The sequence below is a fragment of the Ictidomys tridecemlineatus genome, chromosome 6 (assembly GCF_052094955.1).
Source record: "Ictidomys tridecemlineatus isolate mIctTri1 chromosome 6, mIctTri1.hap1, whole genome shotgun sequence".
Classification (NCBI taxonomy): domain Eukaryota; kingdom Metazoa; phylum Chordata; class Mammalia; order Rodentia; family Sciuridae; genus Ictidomys; species Ictidomys tridecemlineatus.
In genome coordinates, this window is record NC_135482.1 from 57,276,368 (window position 1) to 57,300,446 (window position 24,079).

The window sequence follows — 24,079 nt, forward strand, 5'->3', positions numbered from 1 at the left end:
GATCCCACCCAGGCAAAAAGGTTGGTACAAACTCCCTGCCTCTCCTCCTTCCTGTGCACCTGGGGCTCCAGCAGCCCACAGCCCTGGATGAATCTACCCTCTTAAAGGACAAGGCCTTTGCTCCCTTCCCTTCCAGAGGAGCTGTTCACTGAGGAGCTGACCTACTTTGGAAGACTACATTTTCTAATTCCAAGAATTTGGGGATAGGAGGGGCCATGAAACTTCAGGCTGCCTACCCCTGGATCTTTTTCTCTTAAGGTTCCCTTAAACATTTTACAGCCCTATAATACTTTGGACAAGCATTGCTCAGTCAATTAATTGCATGAGCTAGGTTTGAGCAACTACATTTCTTTTGCAAGATAGGGGCATGTATGTGTGGGAAGGGAGTATGGAAATCTGTGCTGTAAATTAATGGACTCCTTTTCTCTCTCATGGTAATAATGTTCTGTGCCTTTAGAAAGAGAAAGGGAGAGAAAAAAATGGACTTTTCTTTTTGTTCTTTTGGCAGAGTGGGTACTGGGGATTCAGCCCAGGGGCACTTTACCACTGAGCTATATCCCTAGCTGTTTTTACTTTTTTGAGAAGAGTCTCACTAAGTTGCTTAAGGACTTGCTAAGTTGCTTGAGATTGGTCTCGAACTTGCAGGTGTGCACCACCACACCACACACACACACACAAAAAAAAGGATTTTCTGAATCAAGTTCTGTGAGGTAAAATCTCTTTAAAAAACAGGAAAGCTACTACCTTCATCAGTGGCCAGGTGAGGGAATACAACCTGGCATGGAGGCACACAATAGTGACAACCTGAGAAGGAGCTGTGGTGTTTATTAGGAGGATTGTACACTGTAGCCCACCCCTCTGCTTCCATATGAATCCAGGAGAAGGTGGGTCAGTGATGGGCTCTCAGATGCCCCTTGGGTGAACTGTCTCAGCAATGCCCAGTCCTGCAGGGGGCATTGTTCAGAGCCAGTGTTAGCCCTATCTTGTTTTTCCCTCTAAGGTAGCTGCTGACATCTAGAATTCTCAAAGCACAGATAAGGAGTTTTAGGCCTCTACTCCCAATCAAGAACCATCAGTGCAGAGCCTGTTTCTTATCTAGAAAATGCCAACTTTCTCTAAGCAGGTGAAGTTTGATTTCACAACACAGTGAAGCAAACATCCTCAGAAGTTTTCTGCTAGTATCCAGTATTTTCTAGAGACACTACTGAAAAGAGCTCCATGGGATAGACCCCCAGCCACTTTCATAGTTTCTCATTAACCTACTCTGCATGAGGGATTGGTTTTTATCCATATGAGTGCTCCCCGGCACTAATGCAGGGTCCTGAACATATTTCTTGCTCAGTAATGAATAGGCTTAACTAAGCAGGAGGTAGGACGACTGGCTGGTTCCTTAGAACCATGACTTAGTTCCATTAGTCTCTTTCAATTGGATCAGCCCATCTGATCCCTGTCATTCTGTTCAGCATGTGGCAGGTACTGAATGTCTTTATCCATTCCAATTCCTTCTCTTTTAAATGAGAAATGGGTCAGAGTCAACATCTTATGCACATTACCTGGGTTTTGCACAGAGTGTGACCCACCTGTCTTGCTATCTCTCGTAGTACATGCCAATAATTCCTTCATTGGTCCCACTCTAGAGTAAAAACAAACTACAGGTCATTACAACAATGGTTCTTGGATTTCTGATGGGGAAACTCATCACATCAAAACCTAATTCTGACTTCCCTTACCTCTAATAATCATTTCTTGCCCTGATGTTCTAATGTTCCCCAAAATAATTCTTTCCATCTTAGAGACTCTTTCCTATACTCTCAGAAAAGGATCTGGATAAAGTTTCTGATTTCTTTTTACATCATTAAAATTGTTAAACCTGATTATTCTGATATCTCCAAAAGCAATTCATACTACATGTAATGATTTCTTCTGCCTCAGTAAGAATATTTGGTAGGTGTGAAAAGCTATATCATGCAAAGACTATGGAAAAGGATTGAGGGAAATGTGAATTGGGCTCTCTAGTCCTACCTTTGAAGGTGCAAACTGGTAGTCCATGGGCTGAATTCAGCTCATAGATAGTTTTGACTTGTGTTATAGAACATTTTCTAAAATACTGACAGCCAGGCATGGTGGCATATAGTTGTAATCAATCCCAGCTACTCAGGAGGCTGAGGCAGGAAGATTACAAGTTTGGGGTCAGTCTGAGTACTTTAGGGATGTAGTTTAATGGTAGAATATCCTTGGGTTTATTCCAGTACAGAAAAAAAAGTATTATTGTAAAACAGAATTATTTCATATAAAAATTCATATTTCTGATATCTAATGAAAAGTTGGAAGACACAAATTACCACATGGCAATCACTAGTGGACTCTGAATAGCTGCTGTTCCTTGAGGTATGTTCTCTAGTTCATGTCAGTCCTTCCTATTCTCTTCTGCTAACTGACCTAGCCCACTTCATTCATATACCTTCCTAGGCCCTGTGGGCTTCTGAGGTTTGAAACACTGCTCCACTTTCTACTTGGATGGGACAGAATTTTATTTTGGCTGGTTATGTCAGAGCATGGGAAAAGAAACCACATCTTATACTTACTTCAAATCATCCCTCTAATAGTGTCCACTAATAGTCCTCTCCTATTTCTTTTCCTCTTCCTTGTTCCCCAAGAAGTCTGGGAAAGAGTTACTATTTTAGGGAATATAAAAATCACAAAATGATTGTGTGCCACTATCAACTACCACCAAACGTGAATGTCAGCTCTATTACTGATGTTTAGTTATGTTGAGGTGGGGTGCTTGAGTTAAAGGCTCTCTGCCCTGCCCCACAGATCAGTGTCTGCTCCCAGCCTGTCCAAATGGAACACATAGAAGGCATACCAGATATATAGGAGCGGCCATTGCAGTCTTCTATGTCCATCATAAAGAGATCTGTTTAAAGAGAAAACAGCTGCTATTAGAAGTCAGATCTAGGAAGGGATAAGGTTTTTCTTTTAACATTCTGGAGTAAGCAAGAAAACTAGAAGACCACTTAAGCATGGTCTGAAACTATCCTAAAGTACTTTGTCCTGGTGAGAAAAATAATGTACTCTGCCTTCCAAGCCCCAAGATTTCCTCCTACCTACAACCTCTTCAGGCCTCCCCAGCCTCTGGGGTAGAAATACTACCTTGGTCTAGAATGGTCTTGGTTTTGAGAGTATACCTTCTCCCTGTAATGGAGCTGATGCCATAGGAGCTAGTTTATACTTCAGCCCTCAAGATATGAAGAAACAGCCCTGTAGAGATGCCAGACCTCAGTTAAGAAGGGGTAGGAAAAAATATAAGTTCAATTCAATTCAGTCTTTCATGGGATTCTTTTGTTTTGTTTTGTTTTTTTTTTGGGTACCAGGGATTGAACTCAGGGGCACTTGACCACTGAGCCACATTCCCAGCTCTATTTTGTATTTTATTTGGAGACAGGGTCTTACTGAGTGGCTTAGCACATCATTGTTGCTGAGGCTGGCTTTGAACTTGCGATCCTCCTGCCTCAGCCTCCCAAGCCTCTGGGATTACAGGCATGCACTACCGCGCCGGTTGTGGGATTCTTTTTTGGGGTGTGCAGCAGGAGTGGGGATAACAGGAAGGTGGAATATGATAGAAAGAAGCCCACCTCAGGACTCAGTGATAAGTTTTCTACTGAAGGTATAAACAAATTTGATGTGTGTGTGGGAGGGGGTGACACTAGAGATTGAACCCAGAGCCCTATATGTGCTAAATACAGGCTCTACCACTGAGCTACATCCCAGCCCTTTTTATTTTGAGACAAGGTCTCAAAATATTGCCCTGGTCCATCCTCCTGCCTCAGCCTATTGAGTAGCAGGGATTAAAGACATGACCCACTGTGCCTGGCTTAAACAAACCTTTTAAGTGGTTTTCTATACCCTCTGGTCAATTACTTTGTTATGCTTATTTTTTTAAAAAGCAGATGGGCAGATTAAAAAGCAGTTGGTCTATTTGAGGCAAGGTGAGCAATAATTGGCAGTAGAGTATTAAACTAATAACAGGGCTGGGGATATAGCTCAGTTGGTAGAGTGTTTGTCTTGTATGTACAAGGCCCTGGATTCAATCTCCAGCACCACCAAACAAACAAATAACTTGAGAACAGGACTGGGGATGTAGTTTAGTGATAGTGCACTTGCCTAATATGCAGGAGGCCTTGGGTGTGATTCTCAGCATGGCAAAACAAAAAAAACTAGAGAACAATTAAAAGTGATAATTTGTTGCAATGAATTATCTCCACAGGAGAAGATTTCTCCTTTGAGAAGATGGGGAAATCTAGCTGGTGAAATTTTAAAAATATTTAAAATTGCTTTTTACCATTCATCTAATAAAAAACAAATTCCCCAGAGGCAGATTTGGTGGAGCCAAAATGGAGCAAGGTAACAGCCTGAGCTACCACTAGGATTCTTAAACTCTTTGAAAGCTGTCACAGAGGCAGACGGATGAAAATATGGTTTGTTTGTAATACTACATTGAGAGATGTAGGGAGAGTAAGAGGGTTCAGGAAGGTACACAGGAGAGAAGTATCTGTTTTCCTGCCCCTTCCTCATTCTTATCTGGAGGAAGGCTCATGAGAAACCCTGAATCATGGGTTTAACTTCACTCTGAAAAGTAACTCTCCCTTACATTTCATCAGAAAGATTTGTAGTCTCAATCCTAGGTGTGAGGGGAAAATTCTTTACATTTATATTTGACCCCTATTTCCTTCTTTTCTCATTTCTCTCTCTTCTCTCTCTCTCTCTCTCTCTCTCTCTCTCCCCCCCCCTCCCTCCCTCTCTCTCTCTTTAGTACTGGGGATTGAACCCAGGGGTGCTTTACCACTGAGCCACATCCCCAGTCCTTTTTATTGTTTTTATTTTGAGACAGAATCTTGCTAAACTGCTGAAGCTGCTCTGGAATTTTCTGGGATTACAGACGTGTGCCACCATTTTGGTACTGGGGATTGAAGCCAAGGGTGCTTTTTTTACTGAGCTATAGCCTCAGCATTTTATATATATATATATATATATATTTTTTTTTTTTTTTTTTTAGAAAGTGTTTCAATAAGTTGCCCTGGCTGGCCTCTAATTTGCAATCTTCCTGCCTCAGCCTTTGGGGTTGCTTGGTTACAGATATGTGCCACCATGCCCAGATAGGGGTCTCTTTCATTTCCAAATCAATAGTTTCAAAAGTCCCCTTTGGAATTTTTCAAAATACCTGCAAAGTTTGAAGTGTCATGAATTAGTTCTCTCATACATTTCACCATATAGAAGAGGCAAGAGCAAGTTGGATTTCCTCCATTTTCTGCTCAGAGAAACTGAAGCTCAGAGCAGCTGTTTGTCCCTTAACTCACAGTGAGATTAGAACAAGGAACAAGAACATTGGTTTCCTGCCTCTCCCTATGGCGATCCCTTTCCATTCCACCATATTGCTTTTTATCAAAAGCCAGGGTACTCAAGGCTTTCATGGATTTTCTTGCTTTCTGCTCATTCTAACAGCAATTAAAGCCTCTTTTCCTTGGTGTGATCCCTGTAGGAGTGGGGTCTGTTACTCAAAAAGGAAGAACAAGCCAGGCACAGTGGCACATTCATGTAATCCCAGTGACTCCAGAGACTCAGACAGGATTACAGGTTTGAAGCCAGCCTAGGGGTGTAGCTCAGTAGTACAGTACCCCTGAGTTAAATCCACAATACCCCCACTCCTCTCCCCACACACAAAGTAGCAGAGTGCAGTTTACTACAAGGAAGAAAGTCCAACTCAGAGAGCAATCCTTTAGACCCTTCTGGAAATTGTTTTGGGACTATTTGATCAGGAATGCAAGAATGAAATGCACTCTCTGAATCAGTGTTAGCTGAATACTATGGTTCAACTGCTCTGCCCACCTAGTGCTTATCTAGACCCTGGTTCACACAGGCATACACACACAGACAATATTGCATTAGCATATTTCTCTCTGTAGAGCCAGCTCAACTTGTTTTTATTAATTTATTTGTCGGTATTGAGGATTGAACCTAGAGGTGCTCTACCACTAAGCTACATTTCCAGTCCTCTTTATTTTTCATTTTGAGACAGGGTGTCATTAAGTTGCCCAGGCTGGCCTCAAACTAGGGATCTTCCTATCTCAGTCTCCCCAGCACCTGGAATTATATGAGTGAACCATTATGCCTGGTTCTCCTAAATTTTGAGGTGGGGAGGGGTACTGGGGCTTTAACCCAGGGATGCTTAACCACTGAGACACATCCCCAGTCCTTTTTATTATTTTTTTAAATTTTGATACAGTGTCTGAATCTGGTCTCCAACTTGGGATCCTCTTGCCTCAGCCTCCCAACTCACTGGGATTACGGGCATTCATCACTGCACCTGGCTCTCCCACTTCTTAATTGCTCTTAACAGGTGTGCTGTGACACATCTTGGGCAAAATCAATACTTAGCTGCTTTCAACTGCTCTAAATGCCAAGTTGGTGATTCTGGAAGTTAGAGGTATTGAGACTCTGTTGTCCTCAGTCCTGGTTTTCTGAAAGCTAGGAGCAAATCAGCAGATGTACTTGTCCTTTTGTTCAAATCTCCCCTCAGCACATCCCTCCCATCATTCCCATTCTCTATCCCTCAAAACCCCTCCTCCCCTACCTGCCTATGCAGGCAGATATTAGTGTCTCTTTGAGGAACTGAGTCAAATTAGTGCTAATATTACAGGAGGAGAAGGTTAAGAGAAATTGGTTATACAAGAGTGCTTTAAAGTAACATAAACATCATCCAGTGATGGAGGCAGACACACATGTACTGTGAATTCAGCTCAGTGAGCTGAATACAAACCAACTAGAAACAACCAGCCTCCCAATTCAAATGGAAGAATCTGTGAGCAGAGAGCAAAGATTGGTCATTGTACCTTTGGAGACAAAGATCCTCCCAGCTCATCTTTCCACTTCCCCCCAACCCCAGTGGTGGAGGGCCTCACACATGCTAGGCAAGCACTCTACCACTGAACAATATTCAGATTCTTTTTTTTTTTTTTGGGTGGGGGTACTGGGGATTGAACTCAGGGGCACTTGATCACTGAGCCATATCCCCAGCTCTATTTTGTATTTTATTTAGAGACAGGGTCTCACTGAATTGCTTAGTGTCTTGCTTTTACTGAGGCTGACTTTGAATTCTCCACCCTCCTGCTTCAGCCTCCTGAGCCACTGGGATTATAGGCGTGCCCAACTGAGCCTCTCAGATTCTTCATTTTTTCTTTTTTTTTTTAGTTGTACATAAACATAATATTTTTTATTTATTTGCCGCAGTCTGGCTGGGCACAAATAACTGAGCCGCCACAAAGCCTTGTAGGTTCAAACAGCAACTCTTTATTCCTGAACTCTCACCGGCACTCTACCCACACTTCCTGGGATACACTCCCTCCACCGGGCTCCACGCGCCAATTCTCCCAGAACCCCTGCAAGAACTCAACTTTGGAACTTCAAAGTAGAGGGCGCCCTATTCTTGGAGCCGCCCTATTCCCAGCAGGATCCTCCCTAATCCCGGAGCCGCCCTATTCCCGGAGCAGGGTCACCTTTCAACCATTCCCTCTAGCAAAATGCCAGGCATCATTCCAACTAAACTATGGCTCTCAACATCTCCCCCCTTCTGTTTAATTAAACAACAAGCATGTGGCTTAGGGACCATGCCTGTCTTAGGTTGTCTAATACTACATATTGTCCTTACCCGTTATCGGATGAGCTGACCTCAAGGCATCAGCCTCCTGTCTTAGGTTGGTACCATTGTAATTGGATCTTATCCGTCATTGGCTACCCGTCCAGCATACAGCCATACTTGTGGATAGGCCTTTGTACCAGTGCGGGGGGTGAGGTTCTTTGCCTCACCTCTATTGGCCCCCAAATTTGGCCTTTGCACTAGTGAGGGGGTGAGATTCTTTGCCTCACCTCTGTTGGCCCCCAAATTTTAGACCATCACAAGCAGAAGGGAGGAGGATGCAAAATGCCACGGCACGAAGCCAAATGACTGCTCTTTTTGGAAAAATTGTACCACCGATGACACCATCAGCAAAGATACCCCAGCACTACCACAATTTGCTGCACCAACAGATAGTTCAAAATGCATGCAAGTGATACATAGTCCAGGCAAGTTCTGCAAACAGTTCAAAGCAGAGGAATCTATTAATATGTCCATTTCCTCCCAAAGTAAATTGACTCCTTGATTGAGCATCACTTGCTGAGTTATTATTTATTGATGCATCAGTTTATACAGCTTGTTGTGATAGCTATCGAAGAAGCTGTAGTTTGGTTTTATCTTTGTCTTCACCGGCACTGGGATGAATATAGGAATTCTGGCAATAATGGCTAAGAAAAATTATGTAATTTCAGTAGGCACTAAAAGAAAGCAATTTTCTGAACAATTTACATTATCCTGAACAGAATTATTAAATATAATGAAAAGGAAAGAAAGATAAAAGTAAACAAACAGATCTGTTAACCTCCTTTTTTGTTCACATATTAAAACAATCATCAACAGCTGTTTACCCAACTTAAATTAAACCATTTAAATCACATGAATAAAAAAAATATTTGGATCCATATTTTTATGAGTGTTCCTCATATATGATATATGGACATACACACATACAGACATATAACACAAAACAGAAGTGTGCACACATAACACAATACATACAACACATAACATAAGGGCTGGGGATGTGGCTCAAGAGGTAGTGTGCTCGCCTGGCATGCATGCGGCCCGGGTTCGATCTTCAGCACCACATACCAACAAAGATGTTGTGTCCGCCGAGAACTAAAAAATAAATATTAAAAATTCTCTCTCTCTCTCTCTCTCTCCTCTCTCACTCTCTCTTTAAAAAAAACAACACATAACATAATAGTAAAGGCCTTGTAGCTTTTCACAGGTGAAATCTCCATTGCAATGTTTAAAAACTCCAGTCAAAAAATAGAACTGATCAGAAAAACATTAACCTAGGTCTGTATGAGCTCAAAAAATAAAATAAAACTTTATGATGTGGGAAAAGGCAATAATAAAATAGATATTGAAAAAAAGCATCTTGGTTACCACCTAGGTTTGACTCTTTTTTTGATATCTCATTCACTTACCTCCAAGCTTCAGGCATTCCCTGTACGGGCCATCAAATGCTGCAGTCTGGCTGGGCACAAATTACCGAGCTGCCACAAAGCCTTGTAGGTTCAAACAGCAACTCTTTATTCCCGAACTCTCACCGGCACTCTACCCACACTTCCCAGGAATACACTCCCTCCACCGGGCTCCACGCGCCAATTCTCCCAGAACCCCTGCAAGAACTCAACTTTGGAACTCCAAAGTAGCAGGCGCCCCGAGGCAGCAGGATCTGCCCTAATCCCGGAGCCGCCCTATTCCCAGCAGGATCTGCCCTAATCCCTGGAGCCACCCTATTCCCTGAGCAGGGTCACCTTTCAACCATTCCCTCTAACAAAATGCCAGGCATCATTCCAACTAAACTGTGGCTCTCAACATTTATTTATTTTTCCAACCTTTTTTTTTTTTTGTATTGAGGATTAAACCCAGGGTTACTTAACCCCTGAGCCACATCCCCAGCTCCCCTTTATATTTACTTATTTAAATGTGGTGCTGAGAATCGAACCCAGTGCCTCCCATATGCGAGGCAAGCACTCTACCACTAAGCTACCCCCCAGCCCTTTTTATATTTTATTTACAGACAGGGTCTGCTGAGTTGCTTAGTGCCTTGCTAAATTGCTGAGGATGGCCCTAAACTCCTAAATCCTACCTCAGCCACTGCGCCCATCTTATTTATTTTTATGTGGTGCTGAGGATGGCACCTAGTGCCTCACATGTGTTAGGCAAGTACTCTACCAATGAGCCACAACCCTAGACTCCTCCACATTCTTTTGAATCCACTTGATTCATAATAAGAGTCATCCATGGCTCTGGCTTTCTCCCATTAATATAACATCATATTTGGGCAGGAATAGGCAAGAATGATATCCTTTCTAGAGAGAAAATTTCCCAGCAGACCCCTGATAAGCAGAATTGAGGATCAGTCCAGGGTATGACTTCCCATCCCCAAAAACATTTCCACAGCTTTAACTATTGGCTACAAAAATGTGAGAAAATCAAGTTTCCTTTGTTTTGTGGCTCTCAAAGACTAAAATAAGATTATAATCACTAGTAATAAAAACTCTTCAAATCCTCCAAAGGATCCGGTTTGATTCAATGATACTCTGAAAGATATGGAAAATGACAACCCCCCTAAGAGAGTGTGACCTGGGAGGCAGGAGGGAGGAAGAAGGCAAAACTAATATTTCCCAATAAATCCTCTCCCAGTGATAAGACAATCCCTGGGAAGGAGGTGAACATCAATCCTAAAATGGCAGTCCATAAGAAGAGGACAAATATTGACAATTTTACAATATATTCTTTCCCAGTGATAATGAAGCCACACATAATCCTATCCCAGTGAAAATACAATGATCGTTGGAGGACAAGACAAGCACTGGGCCTGAGCTCTGGACCTTCGATTCTTGCCCAGTAAAATCAAGTTTCACATTTTTAAACCTATTTCCTGAATGCCCAAACTGATACATTCTGTTGAAGTGATAAAGTTAACCCTCAGTGGAACCTATAAAAACCCAGATCCCTTTGTAACCAGAGGCCATTTTCTACCCAGAAAGTGAGCCCCTCTGATGCCTGACTCTGCTGCTGAACAAAAGGCATTGCTGATCCATGAAATCTGTTCCTGTTCCAGTTATTTGTGCTTTCATTATAATGTCAAAACCATATTGGTTATTTTTGCTTATATACTCTAAAAATTGGAATTTAAAACACAATCATAAGCCAGGCAGGGTGGTGCTCGACTATAATCTCAGCTACTTGAGACACTAATGCAGGTGGATTGCAAATGCAAGGCGAGCCTCAGCAATTTAATAAGACTGTTTCAAAATAAAAAATAAAAGTTCTGGGGCCTGGCCAGGTGGCACATGCCTGTAATCCCAGCAGCCCCAGAGGCTGAGACAGGAGGATCAAAAGTGTATGGCCAGCTTCCTTAGCAAGGCCCTAAGCAACTTAGAGAGACCCTGTCTCAAATAAAAAGCATAAAGAGCTGGGGATATAGCTTAGTAGTTAAGTGCCCCTGGGTTCAATCCCCAGTACCAAAATAAACCTACCAATCAACCAACCACATTCATTGGGGCTGGGGTTGTAGCCCAGTAGTAAAGCATTCATCCAGTATGTGTGAGGTCCTGGGTTTAATCCCCCAAACTGAAAAAAATAAAAAATAAAACATACTCATTGTGGCCTAATGGGTAGAAAGGTGGCAAGGAGAATGTTCAGAAAAAGGATGAAGATGGAGACAGTGGCAAGGCTCCATGTCATCCTTTTGGTTATTATTCCCAAACTGCAGCTAGGAGAAGTGGAAATTTTTATCTGGTTTCCTTTAGGACCTGGGTTCTGTGGTGGAGCCCAGTGGGTTTTTTTTTTTTTAATGTTTATTTTTTAGTTGTAGTTGGACACAATATCTTCATTTTATTTATTTACTTTCTATGTGGTGCTGAGGATTGAGCCCAGGTCCCTGAATGGTGTAAGCGAGCATTCTACCATTGAGCCACAACCCCAGCCGCCCCCCACCAGCCCAGTGATTCTTAATAAGAAAGAACTTCCTATGTGCCTTGGGTGTGAGCAGTTCAGGTACTCCAAGTAGACCAAACCCACAGCATCATCTTCTCCTGTCTGTGCCTTCCTGAACTGAATAAGATATGAACAAAAATATGTTGGAGTCACATAGCTGGCTCTAATATCTCTACCAGGGCTTTGCAGAATTAGGGATAGGGAAAGGGCTGGGAAGATATGGAATTAGGCATTGTCTGCAAACTGCATCCCCCTTTCCAAAAAACAGACCTAGACATAAAGAGCAAGTTGAAGCTCTGAAATAATCTTTAGGATGAACCTAGAAGCTTTTGAAGGAAACTCAGCAAACTTTATTTCATGTATCTGTCTTTATAGAAGAAAGACCCCAGATTTTACCAGGTTGTAGATGGTGGCTTTCTGTGTATGTATAATACAGATGAAGACAGCTCAGCTTTATTATCCAAATGCTTGAAGAGCAGAGCAGAGGATATGAATTCCCAGTTATCCTAGGAATGGCCAGTCTCTAAAATAAGAAAGGTAAAAGGTAGAAACATAACATCTGGGTGGAGGAAAATAATGTCACCTCATTGTCTCCTTTCAGATCTCAGATGAAGCACATCTTTTCTCTTGTTCTTTGTGATTCCCTGTCTTCCTTATGCAGACTGTGGAAGAGAGAGAAGGCTGAGGTTTATTGGTGGGAGAAGAAACAATCCCATGTCTCACTGCAGGATGTAAAGAACTAAGGAAAAGGGCCAATGTAACACTTTAAATTGCCTGGTGTGATGCACAAGATACTTTCTTTGAATATGGGTTTTTTGAATACATCTCTGAGTACACAAGTATTTATGAAAAGGCCCCACAAGGTCACTGCTGTTCAGTTGTATGCTTGGGCAGCTGGGAAAAATAGAGCAGGGGAGTTCAATTTGAGTTTTATAATAATCAGTCTTTCCCCCCCCCCCCTTTGTTACAGGGGATTGAGCCCAGGGGCACTTAATCACTGAGCAACATTCCCAGCCCTTTTTATATTTTATTTTAAGACAGGGTCTTGCTAAGTTGCTTAGGGCCTTGCTAAGTTACTGAGGCTGGCTTTAAATGTGAATCCTCCTGTCTTAGCTTCCCAAGCCACTGGGATTATAGGCATATGCCACCATGTCCAGCTAATAATCAGTTTTGAAGCCAAAGTTGCTCAAAACAGGAATAGTTCTCTCAAGTGTTTGAAATTACCATTAACTATTCTGATTGGGGTAGGTGATAAAAATGACAAAAATGTGGGAGAGATGGGAATAACTATCTTTGGTAGCAATTTTGGCTCAAAGTCCCTATTACACGCTAATCAAAAGAGTTCATTCTGGGGCTGGGAATATGACTCAGTGGTAGAGTACCTGCCTGGCATATGTGAGGCCCTGAGTTTGATCCCCAGCACCATTGAGAGAGCGAGAGAGAGAGCGAGAGAGAGAGAGAGAGAGAGAGAGAGAGAGAGAGAGAGAGAGAGAGAGAGAAATATTTTTTAGTTTTCTCTGCTAACAAAGAATCTTGCTTTGACAAACAAGTTTGATAAGCCTCTCTGTTTGGAAGGCCTAGGACAGGTGTTGGAATGGAGTTGAGAGATGATCTATAGTCCCATGATTTTTAACAGAAGAAACTAAGCCCAGAGTCATTTATGTGGTTGACAACAGAAGTAGCACCATTAGAATCTTCCAGTGGTTCTCTTCTCTGGAGTAGAAAGTTTAATCTCGCTGCAACTAGAAGGTTTGGGTCACCTTACTTGCCTTCTTTCTTAGATTATAAGGTGAACAATTTTTAGATCTGCATCTTGGTGACTTAAATCCTTGAACTGGAAACAGGGACTTATGCATAAGAGAAGAACTAATCCTCTTACTGCCATGTCTCTTTTCAGAAATTATAGGCCTGAGGAAAATACCAAACAAAGTCTGATGCTAAGTCTTGTTACAATAGAACAACATTCCTTGATTTAGGGATTACTCCAGCAAGTGTGTCCCATCAGAGTCTACAAGGTGGATACAAAATCCAGGGACCAGCTCATTCATAATCAGCAGTGTACTTTTTAAGATTTTTTGTCTGATAAACCTTGACCCTGTCTATTTCCAGAATAGAGTCCATAACTCTACTAAGAAAAGAAGGCAAATCATAAAGCCTAGAATTCCAAGTTTTCTCCAGCAATCAGTCAAGAGACCAGTAAAGAAAGGGAGTCCCTCTGCCTGTGGCATTGTCCATACCAACAGGGTCCCACACTCTTATTGTTCCTGCAGATTAAAATAAGGCTAAAAATATCTGCTCAATATCAACTTATCTTACTTTAATTTCCTTAGCTACTGTGGTGGGGGCCTGGGGGGTACAGAGAGGGAGGGAGATAGTGCACCAATCTAAGAGTACAGAATTCCTTTGTGGATGTTGGGGACTGGGGTAGAGTATAAGGAAGGATAAGTTTCTCCCATGCTGGGAAGTACAAGTTTCAGATTTGAAACTAAGAGGAAATAAAAAAAGAAACATTCAGTTGCATTTTCATTGGAAAAAAGTTAGGATTTATTTCTGAGTACCTCCTAAAATATGCCTTGCCTTTAACCTACTGAGAGGAAGAGGACTGCCTAGAAGCCAAAAAACAACTAACTAACTGCACTCAATGGCCATAAAGACATTAATTACATCTTGTGCATGACACATCAATATCTAGTGACTAGGACAAGATACAATTCTGAGGCTGCCAAAAAGAGGGTAGCTTCCACTACCCTGAGGCCCACTCCAGAAGCTCCAGTGAAACCTCTCTACTCCCCAGTGGTAGGATTATTTTCTTCTAAGACTTTATCTCTGGAGTCACTCATCTGACTGTTCTCATGATCCAAGGGGCTCCTAGATTCCAACTTTAGGTTGTTAGTAGGGAAGCCTGAAGTCCCTTGCACACCGCCAAGGAAGATTCACTGACTTACTGGCCAGCATTTTAAAAAAATTATTTTAAATATATTTAGTTGTAGATGGACACAATACCTTTATTTTTATGTGGCACTGAGGATTGAACCCAGTGCCTCACACATGCCAGGCAAGCACTCCACCACTGAGCCACAACCCCAGCCCATTCCTAGGCATTTCTTACATGCCTATTAATCAAGGCACTATGCTTTCAAAAATTATCTTACTTAGCCTTTTATCTGGTCCTTTCCTCAAAATCCTACTTAACTAGAAATATTCAAGGAAGTCAGACACCTGTTTTTCATGCTTCTTAAGGATATGTGTACTTTCACACAAGCAAAATAAGCAGCATCAGTGAAGGGAGATAGCCAGGTCCCAATGGTCTTCTGGATGGCCATAGGGATGAAAGGCCTAAAGCTGACAGGTGAGCAGGTCAGGAGGATACCAAAGTTACCATGGATGCTTTGAGGTCTTAGACCATTAAGACAGGTACAATAGAAGTTACTAAACATGTAAGAATAGATAAGACTCACACAGATAATTTTGCTTATGGAGAGAAGAAAGAGGCCAAATAAGGTATGCAAAGCTGGACACACAGTGGTTGGTAATGCATCAAATCTTCCTGGAAGCAGAGTCAAGTAAATTCTTGATCTGGAGGGGTAAATGGGTTACCTTAGTTCTCAAACATCTCATATCTAAAGGTCCATATTCCACTTAACATTCTACTGTTCCCAAGACAGGACTAGCCATAATTTAAACAAAAGAAAACAAAACAGAAATCCAATAAAAATTTTAAAGTGAAAATCTACAACTCTAGCAGACAAGGGGTAAGGAAATAACTGGGGATGGGTCTATACAAAAAGGCACATGGAGGGCTGTTTTAGTATTGAAGAAGCAGGGAGTGCTCCCCAAGTTTGTAGTTCCATCAGGGTGTCTTCCCTAGGGTTTCCTAGATTGCATTTCTTTCTTAGGACTCTTATACAGTGAATCCCTTCCTTCCCAGCCTTGTTTCCCAAGTTCCCTACACTTCTTACCCCAACTAGTACTGCAGATAGCACTCCATTCCAAGTTTCTTCTCTAACACATCTCTCCCACTTTGCTCATTGCTTCCCAGATGTTCTCACCTAGGCCTGTTTTTTCCTCCAGTCTTCTCAGAACCCCTAGTCCCTCACTTTCTCGTCCTCTGATACCCTCTCCTTTCCCGGCTGTCCCTCTGTTCCACCCTAGCCATACCCACGGAGAAGCCTCACGCACGCCAGTTGCTCCCTATTCTCAGTCTTCTGGCTTGACCCACCTCCTGCCTTTGGACCCTCAGATCCCTGCTCTCCCTGCCCCAATACTGGGGCCTCAAGCCAAAGTGCCCCAGGCAAGCTAACGCCCCTCCCTCCTCAGCTCACCCCTCGCCCGCCCACATCTCCCCTCACTTCACGCCCAAGCCCCTAAGGCCCCGCCCCCGTAGCTGAGGCCCCGCCCCCACTTCGTCGAAGCCCCGCCCCTCACTCACCTGAGGCGTCTCCGCGCGCGCGCGCAGGCTGTTTAGGGTGGGGAAGAGGGGGGCGGGGGTCCCCCACTCTGGCCCGGGTGGCCCAGTGCGGGGGCAGTGGGGTCACTGAGGCGGCGACAGCCAGGCCGGAGCCAGGACTTGTGCACTTAGCGGCGGCGGCGGCGGCTTCATCTCCATCAGCGGCTTCACCTGAGGAGGGACCGGCCCCCCCACAACTCCCCCCTCATTAGAGCCGTTCCCCCCTCCCGAACAACTTCCGGTCCCACTGCCAGGCGACAGGCAGCTGGGCCGAAAGCCGAGCGCCCCCAAGCCGGGGAGACTGCTGGGGAGAAAAAAGGAGAAGGGCTAGGGGAGAGTAGCCGAGCGCCGAAAGATTCAAGTCCGAAATGGCTCTGTCGCTCCTAGAGGGTAACTCGAAAAGACTACCCCTTCGTCTGCATCTAATTTGCAAACTAGGTCTACTTTGGGTGCCACACACGTTCTGACACGTCTGACCCTAGTACCGAGGTTTTTTAAAAAATTTCTAGTTGTCATTGGGTCTTTATATGAGGTGCTGAGAATCGAACCCTGTGCTTCTCAGCCCCGCTAGTGCCGAGTTTTGCCCCTGCCCTTCCTAAGACTATTGATGTCAACCTCTTAATATTCTTTGCCTTTCCTGCCAAGCGCATACAGTTAGCGGGATAGCGGTTTGAGGGTACCAAATGTTTTTGAAATAATCTCTTCTCTTAGGGGGTACCCCCGGGGTCAATCACGTAGGCAACACAGCAGATGACGACGGACCTCAAAATAACAAAAAAACCCTGAAGCCCCACTCCTTGACTTCCCAGAGATTGCTTTCCTCCACTTCCCACCTCCTACCAACACCACCATTTGTTGGCTTTGGTATAATCTCACCTGTGCCAATACTTCCCTCTTGCAACATGACAATTCCCCAGGCCCCAGAGGCCCCAGACTCACAATCTTAAATAGACACTTTATTGATGTATTTAGATAAATGGAGAGGGATTATGCCTTTCAATGCCCCCACAAGCCCATTACAACCCAGAGAAGCAGTAGAAAGTAATATATATGTTTTTCTTATACACACCATACACATTCTCTGAAGAGTCCAAGAAAAACAAAATACAGCCTGGACAGCAACAAGCATTTAGAAGTGGAGGTGGCATAGGATGAGAAAATGGTGCTTGGCTCCAGAATTATTTTTCTTGCCTCTAGACCCTTTCTCCAACAGCTCTTATCTTCTGGCACGGGGTTAGAGGCCAGGAGGGGTATGTAACACTGTCAAAGGAGAGAGGATGCCTGGGTGGGAATGTGCAATGCATGTATACCTGGATATGACTTAGGAAGGCACAGTACAAGTTTTTGATCCAAGAAGTGAAGAGGAAAAGGTTTTTCTGTGGCAGAAGACCAAAGGATGGGTGGGGAAAGGGGTCAAGGTGTTTTCTATAGGATAGTTGACTCCATTCCATGCTCTCATGATGTGACATGGACATGGACACGGTGCCAGGCATTGCTGAGTACACCTCGAAGGTTCCAGATTGGGGCTACTGTGTCTGGCTGCACATTGTAACTGTCATCCACAGCCTTACAAACAATGTTCAATTCTTTTTGTCCAGCTGGCACAGAGGCTTGCAGCTGCCATAGACGCCAGGCCCAGGCCTTCCTGGGTGGCTGCTTTTCTGCATCAAGGTCAGCTGCATGCCAGGTTAGCCCCCCATCCAGGGACACATCCACCCGGATCACAGCCCTGCCACCACCACTCCATGCATAGCCCTTGACAATTACCTCCCCTGACTCTATAGTCTCTCCATCCCGAGGCTCTGTGATGGCTGACTGGATAGGGAGTTCTTGAATAGATGGAGCTGAGTCAAAATCTACAGTATCCCAGTCCACAGATGGAGAGAAGCCTTTATAATCCCGCCGTTGCCAGTGGCTGTAACTTTCCTCTGGCTCTACACTCACTCTGCCCAGCCATTTGACGTGGCGGGCACCTACCACACCAGGAACCACCACCCGCACAGGAAAGCCATGGTCACGAGGTAAAGGCTGCCCATTCATCTCATATGCCAGCAAGACCTCAGCTTCAGGATCCATGGCCCGAGCCAAAGGGATAGAGGCTCCATAGGCAGTCCCAGTGGGGTCTGAATCCAGTCCCTCAAAGCAGACATGGGCCTCTTTTTCAGAAAGTTGGTGACCAGCCTGGGCTAATACATCACAGAGCCGTGCCCCAGCCCATCGTGCAGTGCTGATGGCCCCTGTTCTCCACTCTAGACCTCTTACTTCTTTGACTTGAGTCATTTCAGAGCGCCGGTTGCCAGCACACTGCAAAGTGACTGTGACCTCATGTTTGGGAAACATGTACAAGTCACACAAGGATAGAGACAGTGACTGACCTCCAGGTGGCCCTACTATATGCAAACGATAGGTGTCTGGATCCAGATTAGGTACAGGCAGATGATTCCGGGTGAAGAAGATAGGGTTAGGTGTGATGTAGTTTTCTGTCAGCAGCTCAGGAGGAGGCTCCGCATTAAAGGGACGTTGGCTGTTGACCTTTAGGGCTGGATGTCGCATAGGATCATGAGCATAAGGGTCAGATGTTTCCAAGGTGGGTGGTGCACTGTCTTCAGGTTTCAGCTCCCCAATCTTGTACTGAGCCAGTAACTCATACACATGGGGCTGGTTGTGAATAGCATAGAGGGCCCAGAAGGGTTCTAGGGGACCCCCAGCTGCTAGCATCAACTTAGACGGTCCCCCTGGATGTAGTTCTACAAATTCTGTGACATCAAAGACCTCACAGCCCAGAGTTACCCAGATCCCAGTTTCAGGGCTTCTGTGGGAATACACTTCCTCCTTAGTGTACAAGGGTGGTGACTCCTGAGAAGCCTGCAGGAAGGGAAGGAATGAAGCAAAAAGAGAGCAGAATATTAAGAAATAACTCTAGTTCACTCCAAACCAACCCACAGTAGTAGCCTTTGGGAAATGAAAGTGGAAGATGCCATCTATACTGTGCATGAAGACAATGCCAGCATGGGCTCTGTGGTAATAACAAGAACATGAGTCACAGCCTAGGTTACCTGAGGACCCCTTTATTTTAATAATGAAGTCCCTTCTGCACTTACCCTACACCGATGATCATGATAGGCCAATGCTGTGCCAAAGCCTAGCAGGGCCCCCATGATTCTCCATCCCCTAGTGCTGGAATTATCACCAGAGAAGTTCAGGCTGGGGCGCTGGGGCTGAAACGATTCATTTGTAGAGCAGGCCTGGATGCAGAGCCTTGAGGGAGGTGGCCTGAATCTGGAAGAGAGAGATCTTAGAAAGCACATATGGTCATGTGAAAGTGCCAGTGAATGTTTGAGTTCTGTCTCTCCCTGGTTGGTCATTACTGTTGGAAGTTAGTTTCTCTAGGAATGGGTGGGACAAGTGGAATGTGGCTTTCCTTTTCCTCCTTGGCTACTACTCAACTATCTTTATCTGCCAGATAAGATAATCACTTGACAGATAAGATAGTTATCTAGGAGATATAGTAAGGGGGCAAGTCCTGGGATGGGATGGCCTACCTGCAGGCCTGTCGAAGTGCTGAGACCACAGCTCTGTGCAGCAGTAGCATTGTGGTAGAACTGCAGGAGGAAGATTCCAGGATTAAACCATGAAGTCCCTTAAGAGGGGATATTAGGGAGGCCTGAGGAAATAGGTGGGAGGATGAAACAGAGAAAATCAGCAAGGAACTCTCTGGGAAAATAGAGCACTTTAGAGATAAAGATTGTGCTAAGAGGACGGAAGGAAATGGGGGGACAGGTGCTTTTAAAATCACTTATTTTCCATCCTCCAGTGTCTACTTTGTCCACTATAGAGAGCAATACCTGAAGCCAAAGGCCTAAAGGGCAAAAAACAAATGCCTACTGTCCAATTTGCAGTTTGTTTATTTATTTATTCTGGATTGCTGAGGCTCAAACCAAGGGCCTTGCCAATGGTAGGCAAGCACCCTATCAATGAGCTACAGTTCCAGTTTTCTGGAGATTATTTCTGAAGTCAACAGAGGATAACTGAGGGTAAGACTGATACAAACAGGGACAAAAGGTGAAAAAAGTAATGGCAGCCTAATAAATGAATAAACCCAAATTCTAGAGACAAACTACTTTGGGTTTGTAAAGCAGCCCTGTCATTAACCAGTTCCCTGGGCAAGGTACCAAGCCTCTCTGAACTTCTGTCCTCATCTCTGAAATGAGATCTACCTAGAGAACTGATATAAAGAGTGATCAAGCAATAACATTGTCTCTGAAGGTCTTTCTCCTTCTCTCCCTCTACCTCATGCTCTCCAAATTGACCCCAGCTGGGAATTGGATCCTAATTCCATGTCCCCACCCTAACCTTCTCTATGCCATTCTAGTGAGCTCAGCAAGTTGATGAGTCAATGGCCAGGGTGTCAAGGGATGGGCTGGAGAAAGAAGTTAATTTTTCTCCTCTGTCCTGCAACACATCTTCTTCACAATCCAGTGCCTCTGAGCAGAATATAGACCCAGGAGAGTCTAAGTGGGGGGAAAGAACTGTCCCAATTGCTAATGAAATGATGGAACCCAACCAGTGAGAGATTGGCATGGGTGGGGAGACAAAGAAACCTCCCGAGAAATGGGAATAGGAACAGAGACTATACTTTACCCTTGGGTCATGAGACCCTTGCTCACTCTGCCACCTATCCTTAATTCCAGCAGCCTTCTTGGACCAGACTGGAGTTCCAGGTTTGGGAAGGTGGCTTTCTGCTGCACTACAGAAATGCTACACCTTGGTGATGGACCTTTATTCCCCAGGAGCACTTTAGGTAGAGGATACGTCTAACATTCGGGGGAGAGCAGAAGCCCCTAACTAGCAGCTGGCACAAAAAGTCTGGTGTCAATACTCTGCCACCCCAAGAGCATCCGGGCATTGGGAGTGGAGGCAGTGGTACCTTTGTTATCCCTAAGGTTCAAAGACTCCTTGAGACAAAGCTCCAGCTGCCGCCGACCCCTCTCTGCCCCCTCTGCGGCCCTCCCTCCTTTCCCTCTCCGCCGCAGCCTGCTTACCCTGCTCAGTGTCCACACCTCGGCAGTTTTACCAGCCCAGCGCCTGGAGAGTGCTCGCGCAGGGGCGGGGCCGGCACGGTGTGACGTGCACAGAAGCTTATACAGACTCCCTCACGCCCCTCAGCTGGTACCCCAGTCATTGGCCGGTCGCAGGCCGCCTCCCAGCCGCCAGGTCCGCTTGCTGGACGCCGGCCAAGGGAGGCGGCGCGCCACGAGGGCTCGGGACTGAGCTGGCGATGTTGTTTCCACTTCTGCTGCACAGCCGTTGACTTGAGTAGATTACAGCCCCGGTGGGCAAGGAAGGGACCCTCACCGATGTCCGGAACCCAGTGGAAGGGGATGAGGGATCCAAAGATTGAGCTGAAAGATGGGAAGACTGAGACGCCCCGCTTCTCCAGCTGGAAGGTCTGGGCAGAGACCGAAGTTCCCCTGGAGGCCTCCGGATCCTGCTAGTCTCCCGGCGCTGAGTTCCGTCTCTACTAATTTTGACAAGCGTTCGTATTGCAACTACGACAGCCCTGTTTGTCTTTTAGGGAAAACAAGGTCAGTCGCTTAATTCTCTTATATCCAAGAATGACAGCAGAAATGAAGCCTAAAATAGTGGTTCCAAGACGTTGAGATTCCTTGGACTAATTGAATTTTCTAGTTAAATGTATGGAGCCAACAAGGAATAGCCATCTTTTAAATTTTGCGTAGTTTTAAAAAATCATCACCCCTTAACGAGACAATGGCCCCAAAGTACGAATATTATAGTCTCTTACTTCAGTGTGAAGGACACTAGTAGAATAAATTTGTTATACCCTTTTAACATTTGCGCGGGATTGAAATTTTGTCAAACCTAGTTCCTGAGCCTTGAACAAACGTATCCAACACTGCCCTCTAGAGATCAGAGGGTTGAGCTATAATCTTAACCAGTTTTAAGTGAAGGTTTGATTAAATTTGGAAGATCATTTCCCTTTCTGCTCTCCACTAGAGTTTTTTACCAGGAATCATGGACTCTGGTTTGTGGTTGGAGGCTGTATTAACAAACAGAAAGGGAAAATGACAGTGAAGACACTCTTATAAAGATTTTGGAAATGGAAAGATTTCCAACCTGTGTATAATTATATCATTGGAGAGACCTGAAGTCAGACCTATTCTAATAGTTGTTTAACGGGAGGAAAAAAAAAAAAAGGGCGTGGGCCAGCGTTGTAGCTCAGTGGTAGAGCTCTCATTTAGCATGTGTGAGGCACTGAGTTGGATCCTCAGCAGCACATAAAAATAAATAAATAAAGGTCTTATTATCCACCTACAACTATAAAAATATATTTTAAAAATATTTAGTTTTTAGAAGTAGCTGGACACAATACCTTTGTTTATTTTTATGTGGTGCTGAGGATCGAACCCAGAGCCTTGCACATGCTAAACCACTCAGCTCTACCACTGAGCCACAATCCCAGCCCCTAAAAATATTTTTTTAAAAAGCCCTGTTACGTGCACATATGAATGTCACACAAACCCCCACTATTATGTATGACTATAATGTACTAATAAAAAATTATAAAAAAGGTTCAATTTTAGGGAAATGCACTTCCTATACCTACTTGTGTGACACATACTTCTTTACTATCGAGCTTAGCGCTTCTCCAATGCTAGACACGTGCAGTACCATTAATCTATATCCCCAGCCCAACATGATCCACCCCCCTACCCTACCCCAACACTGGGGATTGAACCCAGGGCCTTGCACATGTTAGGCAAGTGCTCTGCGTTGAGCCACTTCCTCAACTCTTTTTTGAGAAAGAGACTCGATAAATTGCTAAGCAAATTCAAATTCAAAGTCTGGCCTTGAATTTGTGATCCTTCTGCCTCAGCCTCCCAAGTAGCTGAGATTAGAGGCATGTACCACCACACCTGTCCACAAATTACTTTTTAACTTCACTTTTATTCCTTTTTACAGATAAACTGAGGAAGAGAGCAGTAAGTAACTTGATCAAGGCCACAGCTGGTAAGTTGGCAGAGATGGAACTGGAATGAAGTCTGTTTGGCACCAGTACTCCTTAAGACTCTTTGGAATGTAAAACTCTTCCTGCAAACACCAACCAACCAATCTAATCTTTTCTGTTTTATTCTTCCTCACCCTGCCCCCACCTCCTTTAAATTGTGATAGACTGAAGGGCTTCAGGAGTACAGTAGGAGTCAAAAGCAGATCCAGGAAAAATTTTCCTGTTAGGGTGGAAGCTACATGAGCAATCAAAAAAGCTAATTCAGGCCAGGTGTGGTAGGCATGCTTATAATCCCAGCAATTTGTGAGGCTGAGGCAGAAGAATTCCAAATTTGAGGCCAGTTGTAGCAACTTAGTGAGACCCCATCTCAAAATATAAAAAAGACCTGGGGATATAGCTCAGTGGTAGAACACCCCTGGGTTCAATTCTTGTTCCACAAAAAAAAAAAAAAAAAAAAAAAAAAAAAGAACGAAAAGAAAAGCTAATTCAGTAATTTCTTTTTTTAAATTTTCTTCTTTGAGACTTAGTTTTGCTATAGTGCCCAGGCTGGCCTTAGCCTCTTGAGTAGTAGGGATTATAGGCATGTGCTAGCATGCTTAGTTTTTTTTAAACCTGTAGATCACGGACCTCTTTGATAAATTAACGTAGTAATGCATCCTAGAAAAATGCACATACATTTCTGCCTATTACTTCAAAGGATTTATAAATAGAGAATTCTTCCAATCACATCAATGAATCAAGAGATTCATAGACCACATCTCCATACATATATACATCCTTTTTTTTTTCCCCCCCAGTGGTGCTGGGGATTTAACTTAGGAACACTTCAATAGTAAGCTAAGCTACCTCCCAGCTATTTTTAAATTTTACTTTGAGACAGGGTTCTCACTAAATTACTAAGGCTGGCCCCAAACTTGTGCTCCTCTTGTCTCAGCCTCCAGAGTTACTGGGATTGTGGATACACCACTGAGCTGGC

General features: G+C 44.2%; 2 protein-coding genes and 1 long non-coding RNA gene across 15 annotated transcripts in view; 1 reads left to right on the forward strand and 2 right to left on the reverse strand.

Moving 5' to 3' along the window:
- Ikzf4 (IKAROS family zinc finger 4) overlaps window positions 1–16,291 on the reverse strand; it is a 31,683-nt gene extending 15,392 nt beyond the window's left edge. Inside the window, exons 1-4 of one of the 9 annotated variants that reach the window (XM_040280499.2) lie at window positions 16,059–16,291; window positions 15,088–15,205; window positions 12,213–12,291; window positions 2,867–2,917 (exon numbers count right to left, since the gene is read on the reverse strand). In XM_040280499.2, coding sequence (XP_040136433.1) covers window positions 2,867–2,909 — 43 coding nt within the window. In that variant the 5' untranslated portion in view covers window positions 2,910–2,917; window positions 12,213–12,291; window positions 15,088–15,205; window positions 16,059–16,291. Of the gene's footprint in view, window positions 1–1,580; window positions 1,634–2,866; window positions 2,918–12,025; window positions 15,221–16,058 lie in introns of those variants that run through there. The other 8 variants (XM_040280496.2, XM_078053344.1, XM_078053345.1 and 5 more) reach the window with 8 other exon arrangements.
- LOC120888294 (uncharacterized) overlaps window positions 1–24,079 on the forward strand; it is a 40,565-nt gene that overhangs the window by 835 nt on the left and 15,651 nt on the right. For all 3 annotated transcript variants that reach the window (XR_013440570.1, XR_005731806.2, XR_013440569.1), the window contains exons 2-3: window positions 20,768–21,661; window positions 23,058–23,105. This is a non-coding gene — a long non-coding RNA (uncharacterized LOC120888294). The remainder of the gene's footprint in view (window positions 1–20,767; window positions 21,662–23,057; window positions 23,106–24,079) is intronic.
- On the reverse strand, window positions 17,020–21,229 carry Suox (sulfite oxidase). 3 transcript variants are annotated; one of them, XM_013363100.4, is made up of 4 exons: window positions 21,119–21,229; window positions 19,619–19,740; window positions 19,178–19,370; window positions 17,020–18,941 (listed from the first exon to the last, which is right to left on the reverse strand). In XM_013363100.4, the coding sequence occupies exons 2-4, from the start codon at window positions 19,666–19,668 to the stop codon at window positions 17,532–17,534; spliced, it is 1,653 nt and encodes a 550-aa protein (XP_013218554.2). In that variant the 5' UTR covers window positions 19,669–19,740; window positions 21,119–21,229; the 3' UTR covers window positions 17,020–17,531. The 3 variants fall into 3 exon arrangements, with proteins under 3 accessions (XP_013218554.2, XP_005335670.2, XP_077909474.1); XM_005335613.5 differs by having other exon boundaries at window positions 19,178–19,355; window positions 21,119–21,225; XM_078053348.1 differs by having other exon boundaries at window positions 19,178–19,355; window positions 19,619–19,678; window positions 21,119–21,193.